The sequence below is a fragment of the Nelumbo lutea genome, chromosome 5, assembly GCF_056320005.1.
Source record: "Nelumbo lutea isolate HS-2025 chromosome 5, American lotus-T2T, whole genome shotgun sequence".
NCBI lineage: Eukaryota > Viridiplantae > Streptophyta > Magnoliopsida > Proteales > Nelumbonaceae > Nelumbo > Nelumbo lutea.
In genome coordinates, this window is record NC_142688.1 from 394116 (window position 1) to 416592 (window position 22477).

Below are 22477 nucleotides of genomic sequence, written 5' to 3' on the forward strand. Positions count from 1 at the left end.
GCTGCAGATGAAGTACAACGGTGTTTCCCTTTGCGAACAGCAATTGGAAGATCAAGATCATCCAAAGGAGGTGAATGCTCAGTAATGGGAGGCACCTCATTAGGCTTAGTGATGGGAGGTATCTCATTTGTAGTAGGATGTGAGGGAGCTGTGGTACCTGGACCTGGAGCTGCAGATGAAACTAGAGTTGGTTTGGACTACTGAGGACAAAAATCAACCTGTTTCCACCACCTATGAAACACTCTCAACTCCCTACACTTGTGACAACCTTCCTCATTACACTCCCCCTGAGAAGAAACTCTATGATAGTAGGGAACATCCTCAAAGAAAGTCACATCCATAGAAACAAATTGTTTCCCAAAAGTAGGTTCATAGCAACAATATCCCTTTTGATTTTGTGCATACCCAAGAAATATGCATTTGGAAGCTTTAGTGTCAAATTTAGAATGATGAGGCCCAAGAATCTGAACGAAACAAGTACATCCAAAGGTTTTAAGGGGAATAGTGAACAAGCCCTTATCGGGATATAAGAGGCTGAATGGAATTTTCATGTCTAGGACCCGTGAAGGAACCTGATTGATGAGGTACACAGCTGTATGGATAGCATCCCCCAAAAACGTATAGGAACATTGGAGTTTAGCATAATGCTTCTAGCTACCTCCAATATATGCCTATTTTTCCTTTTAGCAACTCTATTTTGCTGAGGTGTATGGGTACAAGTGCCATGATGAATGAGCCCATGGTCAAGGAAATATGAGGCCAAGGGTTTTGCAAAATACTCTTTGGCATTATCTGATCTGAAAATTGTGATTTTGACTCCGAACTGGGTCAGGACCATTTAATAGAAGTTCTGAGTTAGAGTAGGGACCTCATCTCGAGAGTGCATAAGATAAACCCATGAAAAACGAGTATAATCATCAACAAACAACAGAAAATATCGGTATCCCCCCATAGCAGTGATATGATATGGTCCCCAAACATTAGTATACACAATTTCAAAAGGAATAGTACTTCTTTTATTGCTCAAAGAATAAATTGTTCTACAATGCTTTGCATGTTCACAACTTTCACATTTTAAACTAGACATCTGCATTGACTCAAACAAATTGGGAAGCAAACTCCTTAAAGACTTAAAAGACAGATGACCCAACCGATTATGCCAAAGCATAATTTGGCTCACAGACTGAGAAACAAAAGACCTTCCAACTTCTTTATCTTCCCAATGCAGACACCCTCCAATCAGGTAGATTTCATTTGTCTCACGGCCAATCCCAATCACCTTCCTTGTCTCCATATTCTGAAAAACACATCGGTCAGGGAAAAATGTCATTGACAGTTTTGATTTTTAATGATGCTATTAACTGACAACAGGTTAGTACTAAGTTTAGGAACATGCAAAACTGAGGACAAGGAGATGGCATCCGATAATCTAATGTTTCCCTTCCCAGAGATGGGAACAAGGGATCCATCAACAATGGATACTCTATCTCTGCCAGAGGATAAGCAATAAGTAGTAAACAGAGAATATAAGTTTGTCATGTGGTTAGATGCACTTGAATGTATGACCCAACAAGGTCCATTGTTACCTGGGCCTGAAACATGGTATGCTAATGCCCTTGTACCTAAATGAGAAAATGCCGAAGTAGGAGTAGCAGATGTGATCAGTGGCTGAGATGAAGGGGCTGAAGTACTAACTTCACGCTCTAACTAAGCTAGAGCAGCTCGGACAATAGCTAAAGTGTCTGGGGATGTGGCCCTTGTGCTGGAAGAGGATGCACCATCAGTAGTAATAGCCATATTGGCATTCATCTTTTTTATTTCTAAGCTTTGCTAGCATTAAATGTGGATATAACTTCCAACAAGTGTCCTTGGTGTGCTTTGGCTTCTTACAGTGGTCACAAACTAGATCCTTCTTATCCTCCTTCTTTATGCCCCTTTCCTTGTCACCCCCAAATTTTGGTTTTACGGCTGTCAGGGCTGATTCCATAGGCTGAAACTGCAACATAACCTTTCTTCTACTTTCCTCACTATGCACTAGAGAATAGGCCTGAGATAAGGTCACACTCTTCCTCGTGAGCAGTTGTTGTCACACAGTATCATACTCTGAATTCAGACCAGCTAGGAATTCAAAAACCCTATTGGTCTCAACCTGTTTTCAATAGTTTTTGCATCCTTCTAACTTTCCCACTCAATAGTTTCCAGATGATCAATTTCATGGCATAAAGATTTCAGAGTGGAGAAATAAACCGAAACTGGCTTCTCCCCTTGTTTGAGATTATTTACTTCACATTTCAGTTCATAGGCCCTAGCAACATTGAGTGGCTGAGAGTAGGTTTCCTTCATCACTTCCCAAATTTCCTTAGCTATTTTTGCCCACAAATAATTGTGGCTAATATGAGACTGCATAGAGTTACACAACCAAGTCATGACTAAATAGTTCTCTTGAACCCATTTGGCATATGAAGGGTCTTCTTTGGCTGGTTTTTTTACATCTTCATTCACATAACTAACTTCCCTCTGCCCCCAATTGCCATCATGGATGACTGAGCCCATTCCAAGTAATTAGAACCATCAAATTTAACAGTAGTAATCTGAAAATTGTTTTCTCCCATGTTTCCAGCTCCCAAAACACCATCCCCTTGAGTCTTAAACTCAGCTCCTGCCATTTCTGTAATAGGTTTATTAGGAGAAACCAGTTCTCAGCAAAGGGATCCCCCCAAAAAAGTTCTCACCCAAGAATAACAGATTTGGAAGCTAAAACAAGTCTAGAAATCACTTAGAAAACAATCTGAAATGCTGAAACTGATTTAGGAATCACCCAAAAGGTGTTAATAGTCAGGTCTGATCGTAGGGTTAAGAGAAAACCCTAGAGAAAACTCTGAGAAAATAAAGGAAAGTTCAGCCGCTCCTTCTAGATAGGTCCAATCTACCTCTGGCTGGTGCTCATCTCAAAGAAAGATAGAAACTTAACCCAGAAAAATCTGATCGCCGCTTCAATCTTAGTCTGAACCCTAATCTTGATCTTCTCTGATTCTTCCTGATATCCATACACTCTCCAAGCCCTTGGACAATTGCTAAACCCTTCTAGTAACCTCCAAGAATCAACTGATGGACAGATCTTTTCTAAGCTTTCAGCCCTAGGAAGTTCTCATGTGGTCGGCTGGATTAGACACGCATGAGAAACACTAGATTGCCTCTGATACTAAGTTGGAAAATCAGGACTGTAATCAGTCCAATTCTTGATGCAATTTAATGAAAATAATACCAGAGAAGAGAAGACGAAGAAATAAAGAAGAAAGAAAGAAGAAAGAAAGAGTGTTGGCTTTAGTTGCCGCCCCACTCAGCTATTTATAATAACACCAAAATATAATATTGCAATTGTTGGAATAATGTTAAAGCAACTTAGTTGCAGTTGTTAGGGCCTGTTTGTCTAGTTAAAGTGTTTTTTATTTCAGTTATGTCTGTTATTGTACTCAGGGGCACAAGGGTCTTTTCCCTTGTTATTTCTGTCGCCCTATATATAGTAAAATAATCACTGGCGCCGCCAGCACTGTTACATTGCAAACCTTCTCTCTTATCTTCTCTTCTCTTCTCCTCTCTTTTCTCCTCTTCCACCTATCTCTGGCCGGCTACACTGTCAAGATGGTATCAGAGCAGGAATGCTGATTAAAAGAGAGCAGATCGATCAACCCTACTGTCAAGAGAAGATCGATCAACCCAAAGAATAGATCGAGCAGACTAGCAAAAAGGAAATCTGATTCTGGACTACATAACAGCTACGACTGGTACAGTTCTCCCTATTTTTTCTCTTCTTTACTCTCCTTGGTCATGTGCCGAGTGAAAACCCTATGAATCTGGGGCGGCTGAATGCTGTCGAACCTGTGTAACCCTAGTTTTCTTGGATCGTGTGATCCTGTTCATGTGTTAAGACAACTGTAGGTCAATGCTGGCCTGTCTTTTCAATGGTTTGAGTTGACTATAAGCAAGAAGGATCTCTCCTGCTGATTAGGGGCTGTTAGCCATTCTGGAATTCTGGTAGGTGGGGACTGATAAATCTATACAGGTCTGAAACTGCCGAATATTACCTCAGGTTTGTCCAGAATTTGGTACTGTTTGTGCTCAATCTAGTTGGTAAACCCGAGTGTGTGGGTGTGAACTGAGTGGATCATTGCTTTGTGGAGTAAGGAGGGGTCCTAAGTCCGGTGTGTGGGACTGATTAACTGCTTGACCATGTCGACTGAGAATTCTGCTACTTCAGAGATTTCAGGGAGCCACAATGGAGTGAGTGGGGGAATGGATATGAGCTTTCCCATGGCTGTCATTCCCTTTGATGGCCTGAATTACCTTGAGTGGTCTAGGGGGCAAATAAGATACATCAATGGGAGAGTAAAGGAACTGAAGTATGGAAGTGCTGAGCATGATAGGTGGAACCAAGAGAACAGTATGGTGATGTCTTGGCTCTTGGTTTCAATGCTGCCACAAGTAAGGAAGACCTTTATGTGGGCTGAAACAGCTTGTGAGATATGGGAACAAGCGAAGTCCACTTATTCAGAATAGAGACACTATGCCAAGATATATCAACTACAAGCTGAATCTTCTACTTGCAAGCAGGGGGAGAGGAGTCTCTCGATGTACTATTCTGATTTGACATCAATATGGAAAGAACTTGATCACTATCAGAATGTGAATTGGAAGTGTGATGAAGATGCAAAGGCCTATAAGTCACTTGTATCACAGCAACGCGTGTTTGCCTTTCTCCTAGGGCTGAATCAGTCATATGAGTCCATCAGGGTACAGATCTTGGGTAGTAAAGACTTGCCATCAGTCCAGGAGGTGTATGCCTTGGTGCAGTCAGAAGAAAGCAGAAGAAGTGTGATGAATGGTGTAGAAGGGGAGTCAGTTGCCCTAGCGGTCCGGGGAAATTCAGATACAAATGTCGGAGGTGGCTTTAAAAGGGGTGACACTCAGAAAAAAAACAGAAGATAAAAGCAAGCTTTGGTGCACTCACTGCCAGAAGACACGACACACTAAAGATACATGTTGGGATCTCCATGGAAAACCTAAATGGGCATAGGATTTGGGTAAGAAGTCAGCACCGGATCAGAGCAAGAAACTAGGCCAGCAGAATCAAAGAAGGTATAACTCAGCTAATCTGGCATCGACAAAGACTAGTCCTTCCGTAACTCAGGAGAGACATCCCGGTTCTGACCCTAAGGAAGATATTATCAACTCGTTCCGTGAACATTTGGAATTGTATGGTAGGACTCTCCACCAGGTGGATTCTGGGCCTACTCCTACCTCATTTGCGTCTACATCAGGTAATGCCACAACCTTCCATGTGTCATCTCATACTACTGATTCACCTTGGATTATTGACTCCGGAGCCTCAAATCACATGACCGGTAAGTCAAATTTGTTCCAGACATATAACATTCTCTCTGGGAGAGATAAGGTAAGACTGGCTGATGGTTCTTCTTCTACCATAACTGGCCGAGGCACCATATCTCTCCCACTTGGCCTTACTCTTCCTAATGTCCTGCATGTTCCGAAATTACCTATTAATTTGTTATCCATTAGTAGTATTACTCACTCTTTGAACTGCTCAGTCACCTTTTTTTCCGTCTTCATGTGTGTTTTAGGATTTGACCTCGGGGAAGACGATTGGTAGAGGAAGCATGGTGGATGGTCTCTACGTGTTGGAGAATAATGCTGGTCTAGTGGCGATTGAGTCCACAAGTTTGTCGAGTGAGAGTCAAGCCTATTTATGGCATAGTCGTTTAGGTCATCTTTCTTTTGAGTCGTTAAAAGTTATGTTCCCAAAGTTGTTTGAGTCCTTGTTAGTGAGTCAGTAACAATGTCAAACTTGTCAGTTGAGTAAGCATTGTAGAAGTTCTTTACCTTTAAGAAATAAAAGATCTGAATTTCCATTTCATATTGTTTATTCTGATGTTTGGGGCCCTGTTACTCTACCTACTGCGACTGGCTATAAGTATTTTGTTACTTTGATTGATGATTATTCTCAATACACTTGGGTTTACCCTATGCGATCTCGAGACGAAGTGCCACAAATTGTGAAAGATTTTCAACGCATGGTGTTCACTCAGTTCCAAACGGAAATTCATATTTTCCAGTCGGACAATGCAAAGGAATATTTCCATAGTGATCTCACGAAGTTCTTTGCTTCGAGTGGATCACTTCAGCGAAGCTCTTGTGCCAGGACACCCCAACAAAATGGTGTGGCTGAACGAAAAAATCGTCACCTTCTCGAAGTTGCTCGTGGCTTGCTGATTCATATGAATGTGCCAAAACAGTTCTGGATGGATGCAGTATTATGTGCGACATATATCATCAATCGCATGCCCTCTCGGCTACTAGAGTATAAGGCCCCACATCAGCTCCTGTTCCCAACAGCCCCGCTGTCCACCATTCCGATGCGTGTTTTTGGGTGTCGTTGTTTTGTCCACAACCTATCACCTACTCGTGGTAAACTTGACCCTCGGGCTGTTCCTTGTGTTTTTCTTGGTTACCCCTCGTCTCAAAAGGGGTATCGTTGCTATGATCCCATTGCCCGCAAGTACTATGTTTCCATTGATGTCTCATTCTTTGAGAGTCAACCGTTCTTCTCGATTTCTCCTCAGGGGGAGAGTAGGGTTGAGGAGAAACAGGCGACAATTCAGATTCAACTACCTCCTTTACCCGATCCTCCTCCGTTCTGGGTTTTCCATCGTCGTCATAAGAGCCAGCAGAGTTCAAGAGCCGTGGAGCCGGACACTATGCAACCAACATCATCGGATTCACCCGAGGCAGATCCGTCTCATCAGCCAGGTACACTTGATCCCATTGCTCATTTAAATGTTGATTCACATGTCCCCAATGATCTTAATATTCCTATTGCTAAGAGAAAGGGTGTTAAATCTTGTACCACTAATCATCCTATCTCTAACTTTGTGTCCTATGAGCATGTTTCACCTTCGTACCGTGCCTTCCTCTCCTCTGTGGATAGTGTTCCCATCCCTAAGACCGTGGCAGAAGCTTTGTCAAAACCTGAATGGACAAATGCAATGCAAGAAGAAATTGATGCCTTACACAAAAATGGTACGTGGGAGTTGGTAGATCTTCCTGAGGGGAAGGAACCAGTGGGGTGCAAGTGGGTGTTCACAGTGAAACACAAAGCTGATGGAACTGTTGAAAGATACAAGGCTAGACTGCTAGCAAGAGGCTTCACATAGGTATATGGAGCGGACTATGCAGAGACTTTTGCTCCTGTAGCGAAGATGAACTCCATCCGGATTCTCCTTTCCTTGGCAGCAAATCTTGACTGGGATCTTCACCAATTGGACATCAAGAATGCCTTCTTGAATGGTGACTTGGAAGAGGAGGTGTACATGACCCAACCCCCGGGGTTCTGTGCCAAAGGCAGTAAACAAAAGGTGTGTAGGTTGAAAAAGTCCCTATATGGATTGAAACAATCACCTCGGGCTTGGTTTAGTAAGTTCCATGTAGCAGTCCAACAAATGGGGTTCAAACAATGCCAGTCAGATCATACCTTGTTTGTAAAAAGAGGTGAAGGTAAAATTGCAGCTCTTATTGTGTATGTGGACGACATAGTGATCATAGGAGATTGGGAGACTAAAATCTAGAGAAAAAATTTTTAGCCTCTAAATTTGAGGTGAAGGATCTAGGCCCCTTAGGATACTTTCTTGGAATTGAAGTTGCCCGCTCTCATAAGGGCATCTTTATTTCCCAACGGAAGTATGTACTAGATCTACTAGAAGATACAGGCAAGTTGGGGGTAAAACCATCTGATTCACCTATTGAGCCTAATCACCGTCTGGGAGACAGTCAGGGAGAGTTTTTGAAAGATGTAAAGATGTTCCAGAGACTCGTGGGGAGACTTCTCTATTTGTCTATGACCAGGCCTGATATTGCCTATGCAGTGGGTGTCCTTAGTCAATTCATGCACAGCCCGATGACAACTCACTTTGAGGCTGTAGAGAGGATCTTGATATATCTCAAGAAGTTTCCTGGAGCTGGTTTGTTGTTCCAGAAACACAGTCACTTAAAAGTGGAAGTATATATTGATGCAGATTGGGTAGGAGCAGTCAATGACCGAAAGTCTACCAGTGGTTATTGTGCCTTTGTAGGAGGAAACCTTGTCACATGGAGAAGCAAAAAACAAAGTGTGGTGACTAGATCCAGTGCTGAAGCAGAGTATAGAGCGATGGCTCATGGGGTTGCGGAAATCATGTGGATAAGAAATCTGTTAGGTGAACTGGGTTTCGTAGTAAACAATCCTACGTCACTCTACTGTGACAATAAAGCAGCCATCAATATTGCTGCTAATCCAGTTCTGCATGATAGGACGAAACACATTGAAGTGGACAAGCATTTTATCTGAGAGAAACTTGAAAGTGGAGAAGTATGCACACCATATGTCAACTCGAAAGAGCAACTTGCAGATATCTTCACCAAAGGTCTTCATCATGTGTGGCACAAAGATTTGTGTGACAAGTTGGGCATGATTGACATCTATGCTCCAACTTGAGGGGGAGTGTTGGAATAATGTTAAAGTAACTTAGTTGCAGTTTTTAGGGCCTGTTTGTTTAGTTAAAATGTCTTTTATTTCGTTTTTTATTTCAGTTATGTATGTTATTGTACTCAGGGGCACAAGGGTCTTTTCCCTTGTTATTTCTGTCGCCCTATATATAGTAAAATAAACACTGGCGCCGCCAGCACTGTTACATTGCAAACCTTCTCTCTTCTCTCCTCTCTTCTCTTCTCTTCTCTTCTCTTCTCTTCTCCTCTCCTCTCCTCTTCCACCTATCTCTGGCCGGCTACACTGTCAAGAGCAATTACATTAATGCTTCTACTGCTTACATAAGCAAATAACTAACAAAACTAGCATTGCTAACAGCAGCCTAACAACAACTATAAAGAAGGAACTAACGGCAGCAGTGGGGACCACAATAAATAAATAACAGCAATATAACAACACTAATTATTGCTCTACATCTCTACAGACGATACAGGATGATATGTTCTAACTTGCTATAGCTAAGGTTTAAGAATGACATAAACCAATGCTTGTCCTGACTATTTAGGTTCTTTAGAGGGGTGGGCTGGATATGGATCTAGACTCTGGAATTTTAGCACAAAGTGGCTGCTTTCAGATTTGAACCTGCATCCTCACACTTGTCATCTCCGACAAGCAACTTTAAGATTTCCTTATAGTTAAACTATTCTAAGGCTACTGAACTGAATGTCTAAATATTTATGTAGCATACAGTCAACAGAATGAGGGTTTGAAATTGTTGGCATAAAGATGTGCTTTATAGCAGCTACTTATGCTGTCTTTCTGCATTGACCCTCCAATTCATCTCTTCCTATAATGAGAGACTGAATGCTGTTGACTCCAACTTAGCTGATTTGATCATTGTCAAGTAGCAGTATTTTCTGGAGAACCTGAGACTGAACTAACTCTTCAAATGTGCAATAAGCTCACTTCATGTGTCTATGGTTTAGTTTTCCTATTGAGGGATATCTCGTATTAGTGTCAGATATGGAGAAAATCTGTTAGATAAATGCAAATCATTATTTATATGTTCCTAGTCTTTGCTTGTTGGATAGGTTTTAAAGTTAACATCTAGCAGATCCCGTAATCCCACTTCACACAATTCTACACAGAGAATTGCAAATTTACAAATTGAATTCTTTCTGAAGAATGCAATGGTTCAATTAAGTTACTTCCTACTTAATCTATGTAGCTAATTTCAGTTAAATGTTTCAACATCATTTGCCTGTTTGGCCCTACTAATATCTTGGTATGCCATGGTTTGGTCTAATTTTCTCTGTTCTGTTCCCTATAGTTTTCTAATTATTCTTCTCCTTTTTCTTTTCTTCTTGAAAAAAAAATCTAGGTCATATCAAATCTTTCTGCAACTACAGGCCCATTATTCTATATGGAGTCATGGGGGCGTTTCCCAAAAGAGAGAGATCGATTGTTTAAATTGATTGCAGATAGTAAGGTGGGAAACTCCTATCTGTTCTTTCATCTGATATTGTAAAAGTCTGAGCCGCAATTCTTGATAATGTGCTCATTGTCCTGCAGTAAGCAACTTTTTTAGATAGCATGAAGGATTCTTTTTCCTTGTGAAGAACTATAAATCCTTGTGTGATGCTAAGCATTTGGCTAATTTGGTATGGCAAATGATTTCTGTATTTGTAGAGAGATGGGGTCTTTTTCATAAGTGGTGATGTTCATTTTGGAGAGATTTCAAGATATGACTGTGCATCTAGATATCCACTCTATGAAATAACTTCAAGTGGGCTTACTCAAGCTGTTGAGAAGGCAGTCCCCCAATCATTGCATTTTCTAGTTAGAGTTTTGGCATGGTTGACACCAACAACGATGAGAATTATTGGTCCAGATTGCCGTTACAAATCATGCACATATGGTAAGAATTGTATTGAAGGGAATAATTTTGTGCTTCATCATCGTTACTACTACTACTACTAGTCGATAACAAATAACAATAATTATTTTGTTCAATAATGAACCCTTTTAAGATATGAAAATGAGGAAATTATAAAGATAAGAAAAATGAAGGAAAAATAACAAGGTTATACTGGTATTTTGCTCCATAATATGATCCTTCACTATCTCTTTATCTGGAAGATTAAGGTTGTCACTTGTTGAGCTTGGGATAAGTGAGTATTAGGTTTTAAAAGAGTTTATAGTTGTAATGTAATGCATTGAGTATATACCTTTTGTAGATGAATGGTGGTAAATGCACAACATGACTATTAATGGTTCCTAAGTTCATTATTTTAGAATAAGTTGGCTTAACATGGTATATGGAATGTATGGATGTTGGTAGAAACAAGATTTATTAATGTTTTTAAGAGAAACCCCAAAGGAACCCATCTTTTTATCTTAGTTGTATCATTTTTTCAGGGTGTGTATGACATTCAGGAGATTTATTAGTGTTTTCAATAGAAACCCCAAAGAAACAATCTCTTTATCTTAGTTGCATTGTTTTTTTCAGGGTGTGTACGACATTCAGGAGTATATGCCTATATTATTTGAGATGGGTGGAGATGAACCTCATAATGTTTTGTGGATGATGCATGGTAATTAAGCTAAAGAGAAAATTTTCACCAACCATGGGCAATGCTTACAAAGAATGTTAAGAATGCATTCCTGAATGGTGATCTCACTAAAGAGGTATATATGTCCTTTCCTCCTGGTATATATGGCAAGGAAATGTAGGGTAAGGTGTGTAGATTGAAGAAATCACTTTATGGCCTGAAACAATCTCCACGTGCTTGGTTGTTTAGGGCTGCTCTTGTTCAGTTCGGCTACACTCAGACTCAATCAGATCATACCCTCCTTGTTAAGAGAAAAGGTACTCTAGTGACATTCCTTATAGTTTATGTAGATGATATTGTGGTTATTGGCAGTGGTACAAAAGAAGTTAGTGCTCTCAAGAAATTTCTTAGTTATGAATTTGAAATTAAAGATTTAGGGGAGTTGTGGTATTTTCTGGGCATTGAGGTTGCTAGGTCCAAGGAAGGTATCTTTATTTCTCAATGGAAGTATGTGTTATACCTTCTTACTGAGACTAGAAAACTTGGTGCTAAACATGCCTCTACTCCTATTGATGTGAATCATAAACTCTCAGGTAATAATGGAGAACTTTTAGCTGACAAGGGAGTGTTTTAGAGATTATTGGGGAAACTTCTTTATCTATGTATGATTCGTCTAGACATTTCATATGCTGTGAGTGTTATCAACCAATTCATGCATGCTCCTAGAGACACACATATGGCTGTTGCAAAAAGGGTGTTATGCTACCTTAAGGGAACCCCTGGGAAGGGTATATTATTTGCTAAACATGGACATATGAAGGTAGAAGCATATGCAGATGCTGATTAGGCAAGAAATGTGGATAGTAGGAGATCCACATCAAGATATTGTGCTATTGTAGCTAGAAATATTGTTTCTTGGAGAAGCAAAAAGCAGTTAGTGGTTATTAGATCTTCAGTTGAGGTAGAGTATATAGCTATGGCCTATGGTGTTTTTGAGTTGCTATGGCTTAGATCTCTCCTTAATGAGATGGGTGTTTCATGTGACAAGCCACTGATGTTGTATTGTGATAACCAAGCTGCTATTAACATTGCTCATTACCCAATTCAACATGAATAGAACTAAGCACATTTGAGGTAGACACTTTATATGGGCGAGAGTGGCTTCAAGAGAGGTGTGCCTACCTTTCATTGCATCTGAAGAGCAGCTAGCAGATTTTCTAACTAAGGGAGTCCCAAAGGCAAAGCTTCAACATAAAGTAAGCAAGCTGGGCATGACTGACATCTATGCTCAACTTGAGGGGGAGTAGTGAGAATGGGTCGAATGGGCCCTAGTGTTCTTTATTTCTTTTAAGTAATGTTTAAAAGTTATTTTTCTTAGTTATGGGCCTTCTTTTATTTTCTTTAATTATTTCTTTAGTGCTAGCCACCCCATTAAGGGCATCCAAGTAATTATACTCAGACTTAGAATTATTAATAAAAGTGTTGAAAGGGGACTAGAGAGAGAGGTTTGAATTCTTCTTTTCTCTCTTCCCTTCTTTTCTTTTTCCACAACCTATTGCTCAAATTTCTTTCTTCTTCTCTCTTTCTCTCTTTTCTTCCTTTTTTTTTTTTTGCATTATCTGAATTACTATAGGTGTAATTTTCAACTAAGCGTTTGGTTACAAAATTCATTCCATGGGCCTCATTCTTTTTAGAATGAAAAATCAGCTTATCGCATAAAAATTGAGGTAGTCTTGAGCATGAAAAATAATCATACCCCATCTTTCTCACATTCATTCCTTAAAGAAACTCAATGCCAGCAGTCATAAATTGCCTACTTAGGTCTACAAAATCACCACCATAAATATTATTAGCAGATTGTCATGGAAACTTATGCCGATGAGCATTGACTGCTGGCCACTCACCGATAAACATCTATGCCAGCAATTTTGGACCTAGGCTGGCAGTTTATGACCGCTAACATATTTTTAAGAATGAAAATGAACAACATAAGACACTTGCTAGTTTGAAAAGAAATCATTTTTTAGGAAAAAAAGTGTTTGGTTCATAGCAATATTTTCTCATTCTACCCATTTTTACCCATTCTTGTCCACTTTAGAATTTCATCTTGGGTAAGAATGAGAATGAATGAGAGTTGAACCAAACATGGCCTAATAAGCAACTTAACCTGTCAATTCACTTTTTTTGTTTTCTTTTTGCTATCGATTATAAAGTTGCCTCATATTTTTACTAATTTCTTTGCTATTGTTTAATGCTAGCCCATGGTTTTTATTTTTCTTAACTTTGGTGCCTCTCTAAAGAGGTCATTAGATTATTGAGGAAAAAAAGCTTGTATCTTCTTCAGGCCAGCCAAATTTTGGTGCAATTGAGATAGATTGGAATGCTACTCCAGTGACTATGAAGGCTGAAGTGAGGGATGTGAACGGAAATACTGTTACAGGTATAAATATTTCATCATTGGAGTTGCAAAGTGGTGAAGATGATATGGTTGCCAAGAAATCTGGGGAAATCCAGCGGCACTGTTCCCTTGAAGTCAATCTACCATGGATCATCAGATACCGTTTAGCTATTCTATTTTCTGGTGCTTTAATGGGTAAGCCATCTAACACTATAAGTAGCTTCTTTCTCTTATTGTTGTTTGTTGAATGTACAATGCACTATATTCAGAGGCAAAATGTTTTTTCGTGTTTGTCCTGTTATAAACAGCAAATAGTCCAACTTCCCTAGCTATTGCTTCCAGGAAGACCTGTTAATGCTATGTACACCATCAATGTTGATGGACTCTCCTAAGTGGATGAAGTCTGTTCTTGTTAGACAAGCATCCAATTATGACACTAATGGATTCTTGATAGACACTTGAAATAAAATTTTCCTTTTTCTACTTTCTTTTTTGACATAAATGAGTTGTACAATGAATGTCGCTTTTCTAGAAACCATTATTGAGTAACGAAGATAAAGTTTTAGACCCTTTTTATAAGTATGTAATGTTAGAATTAGAAAAAATATAGTTTAGATTTTTTCTATACATGTATCTGCAAGTTGTTTTCCTTTCTTACTGAGTCAGACTTCCAGACACATAAGGAATTCTGATCCCTGTGTCTGTAGATGACATCAGAAGGGAGATGGCTGACCTCTTACATGTAGCTAGGGGACCCTGTGGAACTCTGATTCCTATGTCTGTAGATGACATCAGAAGGGAGATGGTTGACCTCTTACATGTAGCTAGGGAACCCTGGATTCTAAGTCTGTTCTGAGTTGAGAGGAGGATTGTGATGTGTATCTTTGATTTGGATAGAAAGTAATGAATACAATGATAATGTTGACTGATCAGGAGTTTATAGGATCTGGTTCAACCTTTATGGGGATCAATGACAGACCCCCAAGTATAAAAGAGTAATATCTTTATTATTCTTATTTTTCATCTCTCAATCAAGGATAGTGTGTATCTGAAACAAAACAGCTTTTGATCCTCAATTTATATATTCATGAAACATGGTTCAAGAAACCCTCCCCCCCCTCTCTCTCATACCCATTCCTACCTTCAAACCATCATTTTACTTTTTACAGTGACCTCTTTCTCTATACATGATGACATGACACTTTACATCGCTTCTCATCTTAACAACCCACCAAACTGGTTAAAATAATTTAGCCTTTTAGTAATATATCATCATCATCATCATTCAGGCCTTATCCCAACTATATGGAGTCAGGTACATGAATCCTGTTTGACCATTCTGTTCAGTTTAATGGGTTACACAATGAGGGGGTAACCCGCCCTCAGAGGCTCAGACTACACCACCCCTCCCCAACCCTGGTGAAGGTGGGGATTCAATCCCACCTATTACAACAATCCGGATGCTTTTTCTTGTAAGCTAGCTGGCACCTTCCTATGATTAACTTATTTGTGAGCTGTTTTTATCCCCTGTAGAGAAATCCATGCCCCTCAGCCAGAAGTGGAAACACATAATGACTTAAATAAGCTCATGCAGTGGTCTTGCTCAAACCACATGAATAATTAGAATGCATTTAGGCCCTAAATATAATTTCAAATTACAATAAAATCCATGATAGAAATTTAAACTACAAATATTACCGACATCCTCTGACAGATAAAATTGAAGGAAATGTGATTAACCCATCCCTCACCATAAGAAAGGTCCCATTCTACTGAAGTCACTGGATATCCAACAAATAGATGGTTCACCGATTTTTGTGCTTCATTAGAAAGAATTCACTTATTGGTGATTATGAAAAAGGCCAATTTGATATGAACATTTTCTAGGATGGCATTCTTGCATTTTCCTATTCAGGAAATGAGGAAAAAAAAACCATTTACCTGTTGCCATCTTGGCCATTACAGTCCTGTAAAGGGTGCCACTATATACAAAGGGTGCGTTTCCATGCTTGTCAGCATGAGATTTTACCAATTTACCAAGCAATGGACATCCTATTCCAAGTGCCTGATAAATGCTTCTTTTTTTTTTTCTCTAATGGTGTCTTTTCCTGGTCTTGCAGTGCTTCTTTTTGCATTCGCAGTGCTTATGTATACGGCTGTAATAGTTGGTCAACAATGCCTCCACAAATGCAAGCTTGATTGATGGCAGCACGTATGAGAGGAATTTCAGAAATTTGGAGTGAATCAATATTTAGTGGTACGGGATCAAGCTAAGATTTTGGGGTATATGTTGATTCTTCTGACTTCTGAGCCTCATCCTGGCCTAGTCATTTGCATATACTTTGTACCAGCATTTTGACTTAGAACAGAGGGTAGTTGAGCAATTTAATTATATGACATTGCTCATCTACCAAATTTGTGAATTTGTTCACTGGCGAGGCGAAAACGTGAGAATCAGTCTGATGCTTTCTGCGGCTTGTTCCAAACCCCCTCCCCTCCCAACCCGAAAGGAATAACGTTAGCTGATATGCCAATGGAGCGATTATTCCTCACCACGGAAATGCATCCCTTTCTCAGTTGTATCTCGTGTTGGTAAATGATAGAATGTACTTTACCTTTCTGTTGCCGCTTTCCCCCCTTTTAATTGTTTATGGGGTACTGAATTTTTCATTTAGTGACTCGTATTTGCAGAGCCCCGAAGCCCCGAAAATCTTTATGCTATGTGCATGTTAAGAGGGGGTATGGTCACAAGTGGGAATTTACCCCACCCCACAATTTTTATTTCACCGTACAGTTTGGAACCATGATAGTGGGGGAATTGATGCCAATAAAGGGGGTATGATGTTACAAGTAGAGGTGTAAAAAAGTTTTAAATTGTTGTACGTATAAGATGAATTAAAAATTTGTGAGGTTAGCTTCATTGGGATTTCTCCTATTTATTGTATTAGTCAAGATCCATGCAATGCATGGACTTTTTTAATAGATTTTTTCTTTTTTTGGTAAATGTTGATAAAAATTGAAGCAAAAGGTATCTTATAGTATTCCTAATTGGGCCAAGCGAAATTGAATCCACCCAAAGCATTTCTCTTGTGCTCATGTACTTTTCTCTCATAAATTCATTATTTTTCAATAATATTTAATAGTTTTATTATTTTAAGATAAATATTATTAGATTTTATTATTTTTAATTTAATGGAATTCAATTTGATTAATAATTTTTTTTATTAAGTAGGTTTCAAAGTCAAACCCAAGTATTGTTTTTGGGTTATGTATTTGTAAATAAATTTGTATTATTTTTAGATGGTTCTTAAAATAAAAATTATTATTTTTATAATCAATAAACTGATATTATTTTTAAATGGAACCTAAGTGGATTTTTAAATTTTAACAATAATTGTTAATTGTTCATTTCATTAATATTTTGTGTATATTAGTTATTGCTAGATAAATATGCATTAATTTTTATTATTTATAAAATTATTTTAAGTTAATATTTTTTTATTAATTTATGTGTATAAATTATATATGATTGGCATATACATAAATAAAAGCAAGTAGGCCCAAGCTTGACCTAATGGCTCTAAGTATCAATTCACCTTTATGTATTGGCAGAGGTGTATTGGTAATTTAAACCATATACCTTTTTTTAGTTTGCTTTTCAAATTTTAGTTTTAAAAATATATATTATTTAATAAAAATGGATTCCTGAAAACACTTGTAAGTAAGTGTATTGGGAACCCAAAGATACTATATGATATGCCCGAAAACATTTCTGTCCTGAAAACACTTGGTTAAGTTGGGCCTGAAGTATTGGGCCCAAGCTTGGCCCTGAAATTTGAGGGCCTAGTGCAAGCCTAAGCTAGGAGTGAACACAAAACCTAGGCCCAAACTTAAAACTTTCGGGCTGGCCCAAGATAAAATGATCACCCCTAAATGGGAGAGTGGATGTTGATAGGAAGGGCAACGAGGCAAGTATAGGGTGGGGCACCCCTTCTCCACCCCTACCTTGGAGTGAAAATATCCCACCCTGTCCTTGCCTTATCCCTGATTGCAAGGAATCCCCATTCCTCGCACCTGTTTGGTTCATACACAAACTGAAGGCAACTGGAATGGATTTTCACTCACAAGGGAGGGTGAAGGAATGGCCATTATCATTCCACCAGGAATGGGAATGGAGTTCAAATTCTGCTAAACCAAATAGTTGGAATTGGTTGATTTCAAACACTTATTCCCACAAATCAAACGGACCCTTAAAAGTAATCGATCCAAACTTAATAGCAGAATTGGCTCCAAAAAAAATTTGTTGAACAGAATTTACCCCTTGATCTTGAGTTACCATGGGGGCATATTTGTATTTTAATAAAAAAAGCTTTAATTGAGATAGTAAATCAGATAAACGACATTTACGAATTGAAAACTTAAGACCCTATTTATACTACTCTATTAAAAGTGTAAATGATGGTGTGAAACTTTTTGTTTGACTAAAATAGCATTTTTTAATTTGATTCTTCTCTCATTGTAAAGACAGAAATGTAATTTGAACAACCACTTTTCTCAATCAAATCCTTGTTATTAACGCATTAACTCCCATTAACATGCATTACATTTTCTTTATTGTAATGCTCCTATTTTTGAATTTGGTTTCTTTAATTGTGAAACTTCAGATCTCCTACCTATAAAACACTACCTCCATGCATAATAACATGTAAGAGTATGAGATTCTCCCCATGTGTGGCTACAATGTATGCGTTTGTAACCATGGGCATTTTTTCATTCAACGTTTGTACTTTATTTGCTTATAAAACCGACAAAATGAATAATTGCAACCGTTTATGACAACTAGGCACCACATCAGCATAACAGTGAAAAAATGCTTAACCATTGGGGGAAGCTTTAAAAAGTAACTTCCCCAAACGGTAGGCGTGCACATAAACCAAAGTCACATTTTGCGATTTTCTATCTGTACGAAAGAGCATGAGAGGGGAAATGCTAAAATGGCGCATATGTGGTTGCGTTTATTGAAAAAACGCCCACGCTTCCAAACACACACAATGTCATGTGAGTAATCGTGGGTAGAATCGTCGTGGGTAGGAAATTTGGACTCCAATTGTGAAGGCATAAAATGTAATTTGAACTATTACATTTCTCCTCATTCAATTCCCTCTCATTAAGTCTTATATTTAGGGTATTAACTCTTAATTTTAATTGACCATGTTAAAAAAAGCGTGCCAAAGAATAATTGTTTTTTATTGATTATAGAAATAAAATACAAATTTAAAATCAACTCAAGATGGAGTTGTTTTCCTATTTCGTAGCAAATCAAATAGTATAAAAAGTATAGCTTTGATGTCATAATTAAATAATAATAAAAATTAAAAATGATAAAAACAAAAAAGTATACAAATACAAAAAAAAATGTAAAAGACATTTGAGCACATCTCTAATATCGTATATTTATCATATTAAACCAGAATAAGTGTGATAAATAAAAAAATGTAGAAAACTTTAGAAATATATTATTTATCATCATCATCATAAAAAATTATCACGTGTAAAGCACGTGCTCACTCACTAATAAAAAGAAAGTAATAATTTGACAGTTGCCCCCATCAAGTTTGTGGCTAAGTCTCTTTCTCTACATGCATGGGACATTGCTATTAGTTGGTCAAAATAAATTTTCCGGATCAAGGGTAGGGTATAGATGATATTAACTCTAGAGAGGAGGAATTGTTCATTTGAATCCACATTAAATACATCTAAGAATCTCATTATCTTCTGTTATGCATCATCTTCCATTAAAAAGAGCATTTTGTGAAATTTATGGTTTGCTCCTTAAAAAATTTTATCGGTTTTCTGAATGTATTGTTCCAAATCCCCACCTATGCTATAATACCCATTGAATTGTACAAATACAAATATTCCCAATTGTACAAATACATACAAAAATTATGAATTAGAGGAACCAATAAACACTCGTTTGTTTTCTTAGAATGACAGAACTTGAAAGCAAAAAGGTATGTAAAAAAGCACTGCTCCAATTATAAAAGAAGAAATGTTCACTTTACGGTAGATGACACGGCCTTGTCTCCTTTGTCTTTGAAAAAAGTTTTGTACTTTTCTAATGAGGTGGCTTTGGCATCCATGGTGAATCTGAATTGTATCATTTCTGAGTAGAAATCAGTGCATAAACATTCAGCTACACATTTGGAATTATCTCCCTTACATGTATATTAAATTTATAGAAAGATGTCATCAACGTAGAATTGCCTTGATACTTTATTATCAAGATTGTTTGCACACAACTTTTTACGTTGGGTAAAATATAAAAACTTTCCCCCTAAAGTTTCACTTTAATAAGAACCTCCTCTATAGTTAAAAAAAAAAATATGCATTTGCCTCCCTATTGTTATTGTCTTAGAGATAGAAAACATTGGCCTAATGCATAATTTTCTTTTGAAAATACTAATTTTTACACGTGTCTATCAATTCAGAAGTTGATTTATTAAAATACCCCTGAAAGATCTTTTAACTTTTAACTATAAAAGGATCATTTCATATCAAACAACAACGAGTTAAAAAAACATTGCAAACTTGTAAAGATTGAGTATAGATGGGGAATTTAACATTTTAAAATATCTAACGGATAAGGGCAGCCTTGTAACTTCCAAGTCTCTGGGACAATGATGGAAGAGGATTTTATGAATCTCATAAACCTCAAAGTAAACCTGTTCATATGCTGGGTAGCTTAATAAGTCTGTTTGGCCTAACTCATTTGTGGTAGTTCGGTTTGGACAAGATTTTAAGCCTATATGCTTGAGCTTAGGCCCAAAACACTAAGTTCGAATTTTTTTTTTTTTTTTTTTTCTGAATTGAACTCAAGCTTTCTCAAAAAAGCTAACTTTAATCCAAGCCTAACCTAATAATATTTTTATTTAGTTAAAAGTATATTTTATGTAGTAATTTCTTTGAACTCATGTGATAGAGGGATATTGAAGTATATTGATGTATCATTGATGTATTTAGTGGTTCCCTTTGCATATATAAAAAAAGAAAAAAGAAAAAAGAGAGAAAAACAAATCAACGTGGAGGAAGTTTTTATATTATGCACTTTATATTTTTGGGAGGGGGATCTATGATGCCCAAAATATATGGTACCATAAAATTTTGACCGATCAATTTTGGTACCACAAGAATTTTGACCGATCAAGATCCACCTATGAAATCAATATATGATAAAAATGGTAACCAGTCAGACCGTAGTTATCAAAATTCACCGAGAGTTTTGATTGGTGAAAACCCATCGATATCATGTGTTTTGTGCAGCACAGTTACTCCTCCTTTCCTTTAATCATTACATTTTTATTTTCATTGTTTTGCACAGTTACTCTCCTTTCCATTGTTTTGGTGTCAAATCAGCCCCAAACTTGAAAAAGTCTATGACACCTGATCTTTCAAAATATGTCTAATGACTGTCTGCCATTAACAGTACATCAGTCATTTGATGATGATATGTGCCGCTTAAAACATTTTTCTCCCTTGACCCTTCCTCTCCTTCCTTTGCATTCATGCCCAGAGCAAGATCAGCAGCCCCAAACGTCCTCGCCTTGTGTGAACCAAGAACGCCGTGCCGAAGACAATAAAGTAGCTGATGAGTGTTGACGGGTTGACTCGGGAACGTCGTCAGTCATCTCCGGATTCAGGATTCATACAATATTTTTCTGATGGTAATGTCTTTTTATTTATTAAACATATATTAATTTTTATGGGTTTTTTTTTTTCAAAAAATTGGCTTATTCAGCAATCTAGCTCTTATTCAGGTTTGGAACCTTTATGGATCGGTTAGACTCTATGAAGTTGTTGATCCATCTCTGACGGGTAGGTTTGAAAAATAAGAGTAGAAGAGGCATCTCGGCTGCTCCAATTCTCCAAATTGGTTTACTATGCACACAAGCTTCCGCTGAATTGCGGCCATCAATGCATGTCTTCTACCAAACGATTAAAAGAGGTGATGATGCGTGATTCGGCCGGTTTTACTTGTCAACGATCTTGCTTCTGAACTGAATAGCAAAGAACTTGAAATGGAGGAGATGAGGAAGCTCCAGGGGGAACCCGGTGTAACGGTTCCGAAGCTTAAGTTTGAATTCTTCAAAGGCAAGGTAAAACCAGATAGTGCAAAGTTTGCATACCTTGTTTGTTGGGGGTAGGGGGCTCTTATAATCACTTCGCGCACTCGCTCCGAGGTCCTTGTCAGGTCGGGTATGATTACCCTTGCGTTTGTCAATTCGGTCGTCGTCCTTTCTGCTGGAACAGAACCGTCACTGCCTAACCGTCTCTCTAACTGGAGATGGCGGTGTCAGTGGCGGTGGCAGGTGGCCGTTTAGAGTGCGGCCGCCAAGCGTCAGATCCCAAGTCAGTTAGGTGCGGCGCCCTCGGGCACAGACTTCCTCAGTGTCAGGCATGGTACAACTTGTTTGGTTTTGGTGCTCAGAAGGTGATGCGGAGTGGTGAGCGAGGCGAAGTCGTGAGTTCGGAGGTATCTATAGGGCATGTCAGTTTGGCGAGGTGTATCCCAAAATGTTACAAGGAAGGCCAGTTCGGCGAGGTATATCCCGAACTGTTACAAGGTTGGCCAGTTCGGCGAGGTATATCCCGAACTGAAGGTAGGCCAGTTTGGATTACTTTCTGGTTTTGGGCCAAGGGTGAGTTTGGGCCCCTAGTAGGGAGTTCGGTCCGCTGGTGTCCCCTTGGTGTTCACGCCTTAGGCTTGTTTTTTTGTCGAGCTGTTGTTTTTGCCACGTGTCGCATAACTGTGAGGTCGGGCCAAATCTTCCTTCATCAATTGCCCCCCACTCCTCGCGCCAAGGGTCTTGCCCTGGTGCGGGGAGTTTCGCGAGGTGGTAGGTGGATTTGTCTCGTCCTTCGAATCTTGATTGCCCGAGTTGCTTTTGCCAGGGTTCTTCGATTTTCGAGAAGGCGGGAAACGTGCCTACT

The 22477-nt window shown here is 38.6% G+C and overlaps 1 protein-coding gene across 5 annotated transcripts in view; it reads left to right on the forward strand.

Moving 5' to 3' along the window:
- Window positions 1–16406, forward strand: part of LOC148849675 (Calcineurin-like metallo-phosphoesterase superfamily protein) — a 58747-nt gene extending 42341 nt beyond the window's left edge. For 4 of the 5 annotated variants that reach the window (XM_088947035.1, XM_088947037.1, XM_088947038.1 and 1 more), the window contains 4 exons: window positions 9918–10025; window positions 10226–10454; window positions 13433–13681; window positions 15607–16406. In XM_088947035.1, coding sequence (XP_088803161.1) covers window positions 9918–10025; window positions 10226–10454; window positions 13433–13681; window positions 15607–15689 — 669 coding nt within the window. In that variant the 3' untranslated portion in view covers window positions 15690–16406. Of the gene's footprint in view, window positions 1–9917; window positions 10026–10225; window positions 10455–11045; window positions 11219–13432; window positions 13682–15606 lie in introns of those variants that run through there. The other variant, XM_088947036.1, reaches the window with a different exon arrangement.
- The last annotated feature ends 6071 nt before the right edge of the window (window positions 16407–22477 follow it).